Source organism: Marmota marmota, unplaced genomic scaffold (genome assembly GCF_001458135.2).
Source record: "Marmota marmota marmota unplaced genomic scaffold, marMar, whole genome shotgun sequence".
NCBI lineage: Eukaryota > Metazoa > Chordata > Mammalia > Rodentia > Sciuridae > Marmota > Marmota marmota.
Genome location: NW_026000026.1, coordinates 71,746,725 through 71,762,995, shown reverse-complemented (window position 1 = coordinate 71,762,995; position 16,271 = coordinate 71,746,725). Strand labels below are relative to the sequence as shown.

Here is a 16,271-nt window from a genome sequence, read left to right as displayed (position 1 = left end):
CATGAACTAATCAAAACTACATAGTTTGAATTTAGGACATTTTTTAGATATTATTTTAGAAATAGAATTCAAGTAAAGCAAAATAATCTGCCTATTACAACCACAGCCATATAGCATCATAAACAACTCTGAGAATAATGAACTTCAGTTATACTGACATGCTTCCCTTTATAGTTTCAAGCCTAAATCTTAGCTAATAGAATTTATTCAGGAACTCTCTCTCTTTCTAGTTTTTAATCAGGGAAGTTAGAGGTAGAGAAGAACCTAAAGAAAAGCTGTTAAATCTCTTATTTTATTGCTTTTAATATGCACACAATATTTTACACGGTGACTTAAATCACAACTGAACTTCTTCACGTTATGTGCTTGCTTTCTCTCTTCTGTTTCTCTATCAATTTACAATGTAAAACATTAAAATTATTTACTATAAAAGTCAATTATCAATTTCAGATTAATTTAATAAAAAATTTAACTAACATTGACTAGAAGCAAAAGATACTCATAATGAGTAATAAGAAAAATTTTCACTAATTCAAATCAGTCATTTCTTACCATCTTCATCGTTCTCCTCTTCATCCTCATCTTCTGCTAGTTCTGAATTCTCCTTAGGTTTGTTTTCCTCATCTTCTTCCTGTTTCCTTTTCTGCTCCTCTTTTTTCTTTTTTCTCTTTTCTTTTCTTTTCTCTCTTTTAGCTGCAAGAGCCTGCTTTCTGCTCTCTTCTCTTGACTACAAATAAAGCCAGTTTATCATTTTAACATTAACGTGATAATTTAAAGAATGAAGTGGCATTTTTGTTCATGATACACAGGCTTTCCATGGATGTGTTTCAAAATATTTATAAATGCAAAAGAAAAAAATAAATGGCAACATCAAAATTGAAAACTTTTGTGCTTCAAAAGAACCATCAAGAAATTAAAAGGGCTGGGCGTGGTAGTACACGCCTGTAATACCAGGGGCTTTTTGTAGGCTGAGGCAGGAGGATAGAGAGATCAAAGCCAGCCTAAGCAACTTAGTAAGGCTCTAAGGAACTCAGTGACACACTGTCTCTAAATAAAACATAAAAAAGGGCTGAAGGATGTGGTAAAGCGCCCCTGGGTTCAATCCCTGGTGCCAAAAGAAAAGAAAAGAAAAAAAAAAAAATGGGTAAAAGGACAACCCACAAAATGGAAAAAAAAAATTATTTTCAAACTATTCTTATATGTAAGGTACACAAATCGAAAATATATGATGACATCTTATAGCCCACTAACGAAGAGAATCCAATTAAGAAACAGACTATTAAAACATCAAATTTTCACCATATTTACATTTTGCAAACATCTATTTTAAACACATATATCTTATATACTTTTTAATATATATATTACCCCCCCCCCGCCCGAAAAGAGCACAGTTAACAAACAGGTTGCCTAAGAACATAATGAAAGTCTGAAATAGAAAATACATTATTACCCCTATTTCTATGGAAATTATGCAAAAAAAAAAAAAAAAACCTCATAAAAATATGTACATGAAGCCCAGTTCTTCTTGTGGTAATTAAGAAAAGCATTTCCCTTAAAACCATAATTTAGCATTCTGAGGCACAAATTGACTATTCTTTGAAATTTTTATTCATCTCAATCATGGGTGGGCAAAATATTGACTGTGACAAATCCAGTCTGCTGCCTGTTTTTATGTGGTATGAAAGGAAAGATTGGTTTTTACATTTTTAGATAGTTGAAAATCTTAACATTTCATGTGAAAATAATATAAAATTCAAACTTCAGTGCCCACAGTTGAAATTCTATTGGAATACAGCAACACTCATTTAAAAAAATTTTTTTTTAGTTGTTGATGGACCTATATTTTTTATTTCTTTATATGTGATAATCAAAATCAGTGCCTGACACATGTTAGGCAAGTACTCTAACTGAGCCACACCCCAGCTCCACCACACTCATTTACTTACCAATTGTTTATGGCTGGTTTCATGCTACAGTAGCAAAGTTGAGTTTTTATTACAGAAATCTTATGTACATTCTAAAATATTTACTATTTGGCATTTTATAGAAAAAGTTTACCAACCTCTGGTGTAAAAAAAAAAGGGGGGGGCTTACAGACAAAATGAAGAGATTGTATTTTCAGCTAAAAGTGATTTCATCACTTTTTTGGCATAAGAGCAATCTGACTACATAGGGAATTGATCCAGGGATATAGTTACATAAAATGAAAAAGTTACAGATATGAATGGAACCTTAGGAGTCATCTAATTTCAAATTTCACTTTATTTGAAAATGAATATATGGTCTGGGGATGTAGCTCAGTGGTAGAGTAGTTGTCTAGCATATTTAAGAACCTGTGTTGGACTCCAAGCACGCACGCACATGCAAACACACACACACTTTATATATATATATATATAATTATATATAAATTATATATACATAAATTTAAAAATGAGTATAAATTATTTTCTATCTGTCTTTAAACTATATAAGTTTATCAAGTTTACAAAAATTTATTTAATTTCCTATTGATAAAGATTTTAAGGTTTACACTTTCCCCCCAATAGCAAAATAACAATGAATATCCTTATATATCCATATCTTTGAACATGTATCTATTTACTTTAGCATACTGATTTTGATATGCAGCCATATCAATGTTTACAGCAGTACAATTCACAATAGCTAAACTGTGGAACCAACATAGATGCCCTTCAACAGATGAATGGATAAAGAAACTGGTATATATACACAATGGAATATTACTCAGCATTAAAAGAAAATAAAAATACAAAATTTTCAGGTAAATGAATGGAGTTGGAGAATACCATGCCAAGTAAGGTAAGCCAATTCCAAAAAACCAAAGGCCGAGTGTTTTCTCTGATAAGTGGATGCCGATCCATGATGGTGGTGGTGGTGGGTGGTCATGAAATGAATGGAGGAACTTTGGACTCGGCAAAGGGAAGGGAAGGGAAGGGAGGGGGCATGGGGTAGGAAAGATGGTGGAATGAGAAGAACTTCATTACCCTAGGTACATGTATGATTGTACCTAGGGTAATGAAGTTACCAGAGAAGTGAAAAGTTGTGTTCCATTTGTGTACAATGAATTGAAGTGCATTCTGCTGTCATGTATAACTAATTAGGACAAAAAAAAAAAAAAAAAAAAAAAAAAAAAAAAAAAAAAAAAAAAAAAAAAGAAAAAAAGAAAAGAAAAAACTTAGGCCACTCTTTTATTATGCAATTCTTTACTAATGAAGTTGAACAATCTTCATCTATTTAGTGCACATTTGTATTTCTTTTTCTGTAAATTGCCTATTCATGCAATCATCTTTTTTTCTCTCTCTTTTTTTGTTGTGGTATGGGAATTAAACCCAGGAGTGACCCCATGTGCAAATATGATTATATTACCTATGTAACTCTACATCATGTACAACCAGACTATTGAGAAGTTATACTCCATTTATGTATTCTACTGTCATACATTAATAATAATAATAATAAAAACAACTTAGGAGTGTTCTATACTGAGTTACATCCCCAGCCCTCTTCATATTTTTGTTTGAGACAGGGTCTTGTTAAATTGCCAAGGCTGGCCTGGAACTTATGATCCTCTTCCTTAGCCTTCTGAGTATCTGAGATTACAGGTGTTCATCACCATAGCTTTTTTTTTTTTTTTTTTTTTTTTAAGAACTGCTATAAAAATTTTAGCCTCTTTCAAAATGATACTTTTTCATCAACAAAATATCTTCATGATCAGCTATGTCCTGCATTCCTAGAACAATGCTACACAATTCATGATATTCTTTTATTACAACTTTTGGAATCAATATCAACATCCTTATTTTTCAAACAAGCTAACTGGGCCTCTGAATGGCAATCTTTTTTTTTTTTAATGTTTTTACCTTGTACCCACATCCTAGGATCCTAGACACTTACTCTTTAATAAGGAATCTAATAAACTTACATCCAAAATCTTATAATGAACAAATGATTTCCAATTGTTTTCTAAATTTCTTCTCAAATTAATGTTAAAGTCACTTAGATAGTAATGTCATTTGGTAAACTGGTAATCTTGCTCAAAATCTAATCCTTCATTTATATGGTCTCAAAATATTTTTTTTTATGAATGATAGTTCAAATTAAATGGATGGTGGTTTGAGAATATATTAACAATTTCCTCGAATCAAATTTTATTAAGATTATTGGTCATACAGGTGACAAATTTATTCTACCTAATTTTAAACAATTTCTAATAAGGAAAATTATTTTTCCCACTCACCTTTTCCAAATCAAGCTCCTTTAAAAGAATACTTGCATTCTTATTTGCTTCTGCAGCCTGCTGGTCTTTAGCCTTCACAATTGTCTCAACACATTGGTGACACTTTTTTAATAGTTCCTACAGAAAATGGAATTATATAAAAACACATAATATAGAGAGGCCAAATAAAACATGAGTAGATGAGCACATCAAAATCTAGGGGGTTAAAGCTCAAAACACTGAAAATTTGCTAAGCCAAATTAAGCTACCCTGAGTCCAGTCCTGTATAAAACTTTAATCAAACTAAGGCATCTTTCCTCAAAAATCTGTAGGTTCTTAGAAAACCTTTTCATCAGACTAATGGTTTAGTAATCAGCCATAACTAGAGTCACTTCAATTACGGTCCACAGTAAGAGGAAAATAATATTTTTTATAAAAATTAGGGTACTGTGTACTTTGCAAGTGGAAAAACTAAAGTATAGAAAGATCTATGCTTTGACATCTCAGGGGAGAAAAACAAACTCTTAATTGTACATCTGGATATATAATTCTAAAAAGAATCAAAATGTGCTTCAATATTATAGTAAATTTACCTTATCTGTAATTGTTGCTATGTATCTCATGCATTCTATATCAGAAGGGAATTGATTGACTTCCTTCACCAAATACTGGACAACTTTTACATGACCCTGTGAAAAGTACAACAAAACACACACTCACAAATCCTTTGAAATTTTGCTTGTATACATAACAACTTAAAAGACTTCTAGATAAATACAAATGGTCAGGAATATATGGCTTCTTTTTAATTTAATCAATAACCCATAAAAAATAGAAAAATCTGTTGAAAATAGTACTTCTTAGAATAAATTTATTAACAAAAAATTGACAATGTAAAATAAATCTCAGTATAAAAGGGAAATTAGTCCTAACATAAACAAAACTTTCAGATTTCAAAGTATTATTTTGATTCCACCTGACTAAACAAAGTTGACTACCAAATTTTTTGGAGCCCTATAACGTGAACCTAGAAAAACACTTTATAAGTGCCATTATCAGGGACTAAAAGATGAATAATAAAATCTTTCTTTCTTTTTTTTAATTTGTACTCTGCTAGGGATCTAACCTCGTATTTACTAGGGAAGCACTCTATGGCGGCACTATATCCCTAGGCCTTTTTATTTTATTTTGAGACAGGGTCTCACTAAGTTGCCCATGTTGGCCTTGAACTTATGATTCTCCTGCCACAGGCTTTTGAGTCACTGGGATTATGTGTGTGGCATGGATCTGTAATAAGTTTTAAGCTTATCTATTTTAATAGAACCAAGCTTGTATAGCTTCCCCTCCTAATAAGGTTCTAAAACATCCTCAAGAATAAGTATGATGAAGAAGTGTTTGCCTCTGGGACAGGGACTTGATGAAAACAGAAATGCTGGAAACATCTAGGGTTATAGCATTATTTCATATCTTTATGGAGGTTTGGGTGACACAGGTATCTGCATTTATAAAATGTCACCAAACTATGCACCTTAAGATGCATTTTACTATATTTGCATCTGCTTTAATTAAAAACATAATTTTTTTAAAGAATTAAGTGTAGAAAACATTTTAAGATTTTCTTTTAAAACATATAACTTATATTGCTGTCCTTCAAAAGCTATGATTACCTAGTTTGTGCCAGGCACTGTGCTATACAAGTGGGTATAAAAAGCAGTGAAAAGATAGCCATAACTCTCAGTCCTTATAGTCCTTCCAGTACACAAAACAGGTATTAAATATGTAATTACAAGTTGGGATAAGGGAAAATATTCAACTACAAAAGAGAAACCTTTTTCAAGTTGGGTATTAGGGAAAGAATTTGAAAAGTGATATTAAAATGAGAGTTAAAAGCAGCACAATTCACAAAATAGCTAAATTATGGAGCCAATCTAGATACCCTTCAGTAGATGAATGGATAGGGAAATTTTATATATATATATATATATACACACACACACACACACACACACACAATGGAACATTACTTAGCATTAAAAGAGAATAAAATCATTGCATTTGCAGGTAAATGGATAAAGTTGGAGAATATATAATGCTATGTGAAGCAAGCCAATCCCAAAAAACCAAAGGCCGAATGTTTTCTTTGACATGAGGATGCTGACTCATAATGCAATTTGGAGGGGAGCATAGAAGGAATGGAGGAACTTCAAATAGGGCAAAGGGGAGGGAGGGGAAAGGAGGGGGAAAAGTGGGGAGGAATGAAGGTGGAATGAGTTAGACATCATTATCCTTTGGATCATGAGAGGTATAAGACACGAATGTTGTGAAAATACTTTGTGTGCAGTCAGCATCTTGAAAAATTGTGCTCTATATGTATAATATTAAATGAACTGCATTCTCCTGTCATATGTATAACATCAATTAATTATTCTCCATGGTTTCAACTTAAAATTGGCTTAAAATTAATTTAATTAAATTAGAATAAAAATGGATGAAAGGAAAATTCAAACATGATTCTAAATGTAAAGTAATGAGGCATATTGAACCTAACTGAAAACACAGAGATTTATAGAAGCAGAGATGAATTATGTGAAGTAAAATTCTGATTTATAACAAAGCTTGGTATTTATAAGACTTTCTGTGAACATAAGCCAGGTAGTCTATATCCCAGTCCCAGGAGAGCTGCATAATTATTCACTGTTCACACAAAAGCCAAGTGAGATTCTGAAGGTGAAATAACTTCCTCAAGGCCACAGAGCTGAAGTCATATATCAGAATCTTCCCTGTCAGGATTTGAAACAGAATTATATATCAACACATGGCTCATGTGTGTTGTGTATCCACTTACCCACTGAATTTGTTGACAAGTGATGTAAACATCAATGACATACTATATTAATCTTAGATTAATAAATTTTCCTGGGAATTTAATATATGGATATTATGGGGGTTGATAAATTAATTTTTAAATAAATGTTAGGGGAGTAAAATAAAATAAAATAAAATGGGAGCTAAATGATGAGTAGGGAGGTAAGCCAGGTAAATAGGAATGAAGAACATCCTAGGAAAAGAAAAACCATTGAGCAAAAAGTCCTTAGGCAGTTAAAAGGTGAGTGCATTCTAGGTCAGTGACAGTGCTACAGTTTATGTAAGCAAAAGGGGAAGGTATTATGAATGATCAATCTGAGGAGGTTAACATGAACCAAATTCTGAGAGCTTTGTAGGCCATATTAAGTAGTTTATAGTTTACCATTAACTGCAATGGGACAGGTATTTATTTATACATACATACATATATACATACATACATACCAGGGATTGAACACAGAGGTGTTTTTGTCACTGAGCTACACCCTCAGTCCTTTTTTTAAAAAAAAAAAAATTTATTTTGAGACAGTATCTTATTAATTTGCTTAGAGCCTTGCTAAATTGCTGAAGCTGGTCTTGAAATTGCAATCCTCCTGCCTCAGCCTCCTGAGTCCCTGGGATTACAGGTGTGTACCATTGCATCCAGCAGGATTTAAAAAATATATCAGAACAGTGAGCCTTAATTTATATGAGAGGTATAAGTTTTTATGAAAGGTCACTCCTTTTTGTTCCTAGTCAGGTAAATATCCACCTGCATACAATAGTTTTCCTTAAGTCTCATATTTTATATACAACATAACAGAAACAGTCAAGGAAACAAGTGATTTAACAACAAAGCTGCTTAGAGTGAACTACCCCATAGCTTTTAGGTTTGGCTGCAAAAGAATGGAAAGAGTAGTGATTTTTTTACGGAAATATAATTGATTCACCAACATCAATTAATTATTCTCCATGGTTTCAACTTAAAATTGGCTTAAAATTAATTTAATCTTCCCTCACCCCCACATCAAATTACCTTGCGAAATGCTGACATAAGGGGTGTGATTTTCCGGTTATCTGCTGCATCCACATCAGCACCTGCTTGTACTAACAACTGCACTACATCAAAATGACCACCATTGGATGCCAGCCAAAGTGGTGTATTTCCCTTCTTGTTTCGAACATCAATATGGGCTCCCCTGTAGATAAAAATGTTAATACAGTTTATTTCTTATAGGAAGAGGCTAACATTTTTTACTTTTCCCTACCATCTTTCATTATTTTGTAAAGAGTAACATGTAAATAAGTGTACATTAAAATGTCAATAAAGTAATAGAATTTTATATACTTTAAAAGTAAAAGGGACCACAGGAAGTTGGGTGTTTTTTTTGTTTTGGTTTGATAAAACCAAGAACGCTTCATGGCAGCTACATCCCCTGCCCCACTTCTTAAAATTTTTTTTGGTACTGGGGATTCAACCCAGGGGTGCTTAACCACTGAGCCACATCCCCAGTCTTTTTTGTAATTTACTTAGAGACACGGTCTTGCTGAATTCCTTAGGGCTTCAGCTAAGTTACTGAGGCTAGCTTTGAACTCACCATCTTCCTGCTTCAGCCTCCTGAGATGCTCGGATTACAGATGTGCATGACTGCACTCAGCCCCTTTCTTTAAAATTTTAAGATGGGATCTCACTAAGTTGCTTAGGCTGACCTTAAACTTGCAATCCTCCTGCTTCAGTCTCCCAAGTCACTGGGATTACAGGCATATGCCACTGTACCCAGATAGGGAAAATAAATACATAAATCTGTGTGTGTGTCACACACACACATGCATATATACACATATGCAAATATATATTTACCCATAGGTTATAAAATGAATAATATGTGTTCTTAAATTTTTTTTAATAGAAAATGACTCACCTGTTAATCAGGAGCTCACAAAATTTGTAGTGACCTTTGTCTGCTGCTATTGTTAAAGCTGTATCTCTTGAAGAAGGCACAGGAGGGGCATTGACATCTGCTCCTTTATCAAGGAGAACTCTTCCAACCTCTGCATATCCCCCAGAAGCAGCTTCCATCAAGGGGGTAAGACCAGTCTGTTTAGATCAATAAATTATGTAATTAAATTTTATAATTTCTTAAAAAGACTAAAGCAATTGACTTTTAAGAAGATTCTGATTTCCTCTCCCAAGAGCTAAGCAATAGTCTGTCTTAAATTCTACTAAATAGCAAGTGATAACTGTTAGGTTCAATTTAGACATGCCAGAATTCACTTTATAACCTAATACCCTATGCAAAAAAGAAACAATTTCATAACTTCCACACTATCATAAATCTACTCATTAGATAATAATTACTTTGTGAAATTAAGAGACATTAAAACATAAGTAGATTAAAATCCTAATTAATAATTTTTTTCTAATATGTCTTTTGTACACTAATCTCTTGATATTTTTGTTGAAAGACATTTCCTACTCTCATTCTCAAAACAATATGGATTTCCCTAGAACTTTTAATAGATGAGTGGGCCACAAATGTAACAGAAAAAACAAACAAACAAACAAACAGATGGTAGGAAAGGCTCATTTCTCTATGTATGATTAAAAGTCAGAGGGAAACTGGGTACGGTTGCACACCCCTGTAATCCCAACTCCTTTTGAAGTGAAGGCTTCAAAAGAAGGATCACAGTTCACAGCTGGAATAGATAATTTAGCAAGACTCTATCTTAAAATAAAATCAAAAAGGCAAACTAAAATGGCAGAATGGGGCTGGGGTCGTGGCTCAGCAGTAGAGCGTTTGCTTACTATGCAGACATCCCTGGGTTTGATCCTCAGCAACACATAAAACTGAATAAATAAATAAGCAAGCAAGCAAGCAAATAAATAAATAAAATGTAGCAGAATGCACCTAGTACCAAAATAAGAAAGAAAGAAAGAAAGCTAATGGAGTTAAGGGAGAAAATATGAAATTTCCATTCAAACCTTTCCAACTGGAAATGACTACCAGATTGGCTGTCATCTAACTATAAAGAATTCCAGAATTCCACCTGCTGGGTGTGGTGGTGCACATCTGAAATCCCAGTGGCCCAGGAGGGTAATACAGGAGGATCTCGAGTTCAAAGCCAGCCTCAGCAAAGGTGAGGCATTATGCAACTCAGTGAAACCCTGTCTCTAAATGAAATGCAAAATGGGACTAGGGTTATGGTTTAGTAGTTAAGTGCCCCTGAGTTCAATCCCTGGTACAAAAAAAAAAAAAAAAAAAAAAAAAATCACTTGAGCCACATTTTTCTAGGGTTCTAAGTTATCTAATAGTTCAAATAAAAGGATTTCTAATTACTGAAATGCTAACTCCTATTTTCTAAATGTCAAACAGTCAGAAAACTGTCAGAATCTTTTATGGTCAAAGTAGATTATATAATTTTATTTTGTCCTAATTTTATAATTTATGAAATAATTTTGCTTGGGTTTTATCAATGTAAGCATACCTCATTAAAAAGAATTCTTTAAAAATCTATGTTAAAGGACTTATATAAAATAATCTTATTAAATTCAAAAGTTGCAAACTTCAATAGGGATAACAGAGCACACAAGTATCAAGTTGGGAAAAAAATTGATTCTATTTTCCTTACAGTCCATAATAAACAGTTATCAACAATGAAAAGTATGTCACTGACCTTTATATGACATAATTCCCAAAACCTGCATTGAGACATCAGTTTTAACTTAATAACTGAAAATACTATAGTCAATCTGAATATAGAAATATATTTGAAATAGTTTGCAAATGATAAAATATTTACCTTTGCCCTATGTTCAACATTGGCTTTTCGGTCCAGAAGCAAACTCACTACTTCTGCTCGGCCCTGGAAACAGGCCAGGGTGAGAGCTGTGTTCCGGTTGGTCTCTATTTGAGCGTTAATGTCTGACCCCATATCAAGCAGCAGTTTCACTGCAGGAACATGTCCATTCATTGCAGCCAACATCAGGGGAGAAATACCTAGTTTACTCCCAGTCCTAAGAGGAAAATGTGCTCAGAAAATTAAAATATGTAGCCTGCATTTTTAAAAAGCAATAAAGATGAAAATGGTTCAGTAAAAAGACAAGTTTTGAACAACGATGAATAGTTTTAATTATTTAGACCAATAATATGGAATAGGAAAATCCCATAATTTAAAACACAATTCCTACTTAGGGATTACAAATTTTCCACAACACATAGTACAGTATTTTTTGGAATGAGACCTCTTTTAAAAGAAGCCATATTACTGAAATAAGATGGAATTACTTAAAAGCACATTGTAGAAATAATATTTGGCTTTGATTCTTTAGTACTATCTTAATTTAAAATGGTATCTGCCCCGATATTAAGGGAAAGACACTTAACTCCAAAATAATCATGATTGATAAAATGAATGAACAGGTGATACCTTGAATTAATTTCTGCCCCAGCATTAAGAAGAATCTTAATGATATTAACATATCCTCCAGATGCAGCTAGACTCAATGGTGTATAATCAGACACATTCCTATGTTCTTTATTGGCACCACGAGCCAGCAGCAAGTCTACCACCTGCAAAGTAAAATATGAATAAAGAAATTCATTTTACACTAAGAGCTAAACTTATAATGAAGTAAGCACAAAGAAATAACACCTACTACATCCTTGTCTAAATATCTGAATTACATTCCATTATGTCCTAAATAGAGAAATGGATTCAATTTCATATCAAGAAATTCAGACCTTTGAAATCCCAATTATACCGAAATAATAAGATGTCACCCTTTCCATTTGTAAGATGTTGAGCGAGCAATGAATGTGCATTTCGTGTATTTAGATTTGTGATTCATTCAACCACAACAAATGTAAAAACAAAGAAATTTTATTAGCCTCAAGGGCAAAAAACAGTTTTAGGGTTTAGATCTAGAATGTCCCTGAAGATCACGTGTTGAAGGCTTGTCCCTACTGAAGCAGCGTACAGAGGTGAGGCATTGGGAAATGACTGAATCAAGATGGTTCTGATCTCATGAGTGTATTAATCCATTGATAGCTGACTGAACTACTAGGCAGTAATAGAAATTATAGGGAGGTGGGGCATGGTTGGAGTAAATAGGTCACTGGGGGCAGGCCTCTGGTGACTATACTTTGTCTGTGGCCCCTTTCCCTCTCCCTTTCTCTCTCTCTGCTTCCTGGTTGCCATAAGCCAAGAAGCTTTCCTTTGTTACATCCTTGTACCATGATGATTCTGCCTTGGAAATAGGCGACTACAGACTGAAACCTCTGAAATTATGAACCAAAATAAACTTTTCCCTCTTTTAAGTTGTTCTCATCAAGTATTTTGGTCATAACCAGGAAAAGCTGACTAATACAAGCAGATTCCTTAAAAGGGAATTAACTATATGCCCATTTAGCTTAACCAAAGTATCCTTCTCCTTGGAAATTATATGGAACGTGTCAAAACACATGCATGTTTTATTCATGTAGCTAAAATACTAATCATATACCTTGAAAAATATAAGCAAAATGTTTACAAGATGAAAATTAATGTTGACATACCTCCTGACGTCCACCAGAACATGCCAAGGAAAGTGGAGTGTCCTTAGTTCTTTCAGATTGTGCTTCTATATCCCCACCTTTATCCAAGAGGATTTCAACAACTCCAACATGCCCTGCTGTAGCTGCTAGGATCAGTGGTGTGAAACCTAAATTAGAAAATACAAAGCTAGCAAATTAGTGGGTTTTTGTTTTATTTTTGTGGTGCTGAGTTTGAACCCAGGGCCTTGTACATGCAAGGCAAGCACTCTACCAACTAAGCTATATCCTCAGCCCAAATTAGTGGGTTTTTATTTATTTTAAATCCACTGTCATCAATTCTCTATTATTTTAATTTTTTAAAAAAGTGTTAGGGCAGATACTAGTAACCATTTAGAATAAAATGCTCTAAATCCAAATATTTACACGACAAAAACCCACCTGCCAAAAATGCTAAGTCAACTAAAAACTTAAGTTTGTATTCACAATGAACTTTGATCCTTCTGTACAAAACACTTTGGGGAAATATTAAGGAGAAAGGCAAGCACAACCTTTTCCCCCCTGCAATATCACTAAGCTACAACCCCAACCCTATTTTTTATGTTGAGACAGAGTAGTCTCAAACTTGTGATACTCCAGACTCAGTCCACTGAGTAGCTTTTATTACAGTTGTGTGCCATTGCTCCAAGTCTTTTTCTCCTCAGTGTTGCTGGGGACAGAATCTAGGGCCTTGAACATGCTAGGTAATAACTCTACTGGTGAGCCACACTACTAAACCTGTAACCACAACTTGCCTACCTTTGCTGATAATTAACTTTTGATTTTTTAAAAGAATTACATGGCTCTGCAGATTAATGAATGCGGATATTGTTTACTCGTCTCATCACAGAGAGATTGTAGGAACTACTTATTGACAGTAAAAAAAGCTACAACCATTTTCTGATATAACCATAATCAGATATTATGGGCTGACATTTCCTACCTTTTTTGTCTCTGTGCTCAATTTTAGCATCTCGTGCAATAAGTACAGATACAAGTTCTTCATGACCACCAGCACAAGCTAGTGTTAATGCTGTGTCATGATTGCTCTCGGTCTAGAAGTAAAAATGAGATTATCAAGTGAAGAGAATATAATATTTCTTTTAACTATTAATATACAATGATAATTTTCCTTTCTAAAGAATATTAGAATGGGCAAAAAAGTTTAAATTAATTGATTTACTTACATGTGCATCAATGTCAACTGAAGGATACACAGGGGGCATAGACTGTGAAACCATATTGCTTGGAGTCTGCGAACAGGGTTCAGGTGTAAGACATTCTGTGGTCTGAGAGGAACCATTCGAACCAGTTGGTACTCTGCTACTCACAGCTGAAAAACAATATTCATATTGCTAAATTCCATTTCAGAGAGTAAAGTAATATGTACATAGAAAACCACCAAAAAAAAAAAAAAAGAAAGAAAAGAAGAAAAGAAAAAAACTACAGAAATTTCCATAGCAAAGCTATAATGTAGTAGTTAAATCATAAGCTTTGGACCACTGACTTTCTAAAGTAACTGACCTCAATTTTCCTTATACATACAATAGAGAAAATAATAGTACCTGTGTCTTGAAATGTTGTCGGAAAAATCATTTGAGATAATACAGGTAAAATACTTAACACAGTATCTAAATATTTAGTGCAGAGCCAATAAATAGTAGTTTTTTTACATTGTCGTTAGGGAGAATATAGTTTCAAAAAATATTCTTTTAAAAACGAATTTTATATCTTAGTTTTTAAAGGGTAATCAGAAAAAAATGCCCTCTGGACAATGCAAAAAAAAAAAAAAAAAATGTGCGGGGCAGTGCGTAGAGGAAAAAGAGGAGGGGAATGAATTAGAATATTTTCCACATAAATTGTAGGGAATATATGTTTAAAATTCAATATTTACTTTGAAAATTTTCTAAAATAAATCAATGTTTTAAAGTGAAATTATTTGTATTTAAAACATTTTAACAGTGCTTGGCATATGTGAGTGCTCAATACATGTACTTATTATATATTTTACAAGACTTTAGTATTATTATTATTGACTTAAAAAAGGGTGGGGCTGTAGCTCAGTGGCAGAGTTCTTGCCTAGCATGTGTGAGGCACTGGGTTCCGTTTCTTAGCATCATATAAAAATAAACAAATAAAATAAAGGCATTCTGTCCATACACAACTACAAAAAAAATTTTTTTTTTTTAAATAAAAGCTTTGGTAATCACAATAACTTTCTAATTGCCCTCAGATTGAAAGTCAGTCAAAACCATGTAAGACTTAAAGAAAAATACAAGCATTTCAAGTGCTGGAAAATGTTCCCTCTCTAAAATTTTTATATGACTGGATCCCAATCAAGGAGCTGTTCACAAGTCTGAAATGGTCAGTTATTTACTAGTTTAAATAACTTATCAAAATTTAAGATGTCTAGTTTTTTCTATATGAGCTATCACCCTTCCTCCCCATCAATATATAACACCATCTCAGCAATATAAATTTCAACTTCTGTCAGCACATAAACAACATGATTCAACTATCTAGTTACAAATAAGAATGACTATTATGTGTGTGTTTCACCTATAAGAATATACACAATGGAGACAAAGCTTTAAAAATCTGTCATTCAATGAATTAAAAGTAGACAATATTCTGTTTACCTATTCAAAATGGCTGTTTGGAAAACAGCTCAAAAAAAAAAAAAAAAGAAACAAAAATGCAATAGAGTGATATACTGATATCTAGTATTTTACTAATAGAATAGACTTTAAAAGTGGTTAGTCTTATAATTATTTACATATATCTTAATAAAGAACTACTTTTCTATCATATTTATTCATGTTCTCTTTTTATTAATGAAAAGTAGATATTTTTAAAATTTTAATAGTTGATTACAGTGCTATACTGGAATGGGTTGCTATGAAAGTCTTCTTTACAGAGTTAACTTTAAAAAAATATTTTTGTATATTTAACAGCTCTATTACCAAAAATCTGTTGTTACATCAGTTATTTTACATTTTCGTACTACATTAACCTAGAAGCATTTTTCTCCTTATAATAATGACAATCAGAAACATTCATAGAAAGTGATTTTAATGAGATTGATTACAATTGAAAAGTTATAAAAATAAAATAAGAAAATAGCAAGAGATGTAAAAGGTACATGTGGAATAAAGGTTGTATTATGAGAGCATTATACCAGGACTATGACATTTCATTAATTCCCAAATGTTTTTTACCTCTAAACAAAATGCCTCTGAAAATTACTAAGAAAGACCATTAAACAAAGTTCAACATATAATTTAAATTAAACTTAAAACTATTCTAAGATGGGATAATAGAAGAACTGAGTGCTCTATTCTAACTTGTGAAATTGAAGAAAAATAGTTTTGTAAGTGGTATGAAAGATAATAAATCATACTATGGAAAAAACTCACAGATACTAGGTATACATAAAATATATTGTGAGGTTTTAGGAAATTTATTGCTATGATCAGTTGTATGTAATAATAGCTTCCTTAAATAGTTCTATTTAAATAAAAAAACCTAAAAATATAACTTTGATGAGAGGAAATTATTAAAGCCATTTTGAGTCCTCTCAAAATAAGAGCATTTCCTAATTACCTTTTTATTCT

At 32.7% G+C, this 16,271-nt stretch overlaps 1 protein-coding gene across 5 annotated transcripts in view; it reads right to left on the bottom strand.

The window, feature by feature from the left end:
* The window catches only part of LOC107151461 (ankyrin repeat and KH domain-containing protein 1), an 84,175-nt gene that overhangs the window by 11,203 nt on the left and 56,701 nt on the right, over positions 1-16,271 (bottom strand). For all 5 annotated transcript variants that reach the window (XM_048811648.1, XM_048811650.1, XM_048811649.1 and 2 more), the window contains 10 exons: positions 13,845-13,990; positions 13,601-13,712; positions 12,643-12,788; positions 11,516-11,658; positions 10,889-11,102; positions 9,010-9,185; positions 8,124-8,286; positions 4,837-4,932; positions 4,265-4,381; positions 553-727 (listed from right to left, as the gene is read on the bottom strand). In XM_048811648.1, the coding sequence (XP_048667605.1) occupies positions 553-727; positions 4,265-4,381; positions 4,837-4,932; positions 8,124-8,286; positions 9,010-9,185; positions 10,889-11,102; positions 11,516-11,658; positions 12,643-12,788; positions 13,601-13,712; positions 13,845-13,990 (1,488 nt within the window). The remainder of the gene's footprint in view (positions 1-552; positions 728-4,264; positions 4,382-4,836; positions 4,933-8,123; positions 8,287-9,009; positions 9,186-10,888; positions 11,103-11,515; positions 11,659-12,642; positions 12,789-13,600; positions 13,713-13,844; positions 13,991-16,271) is intronic.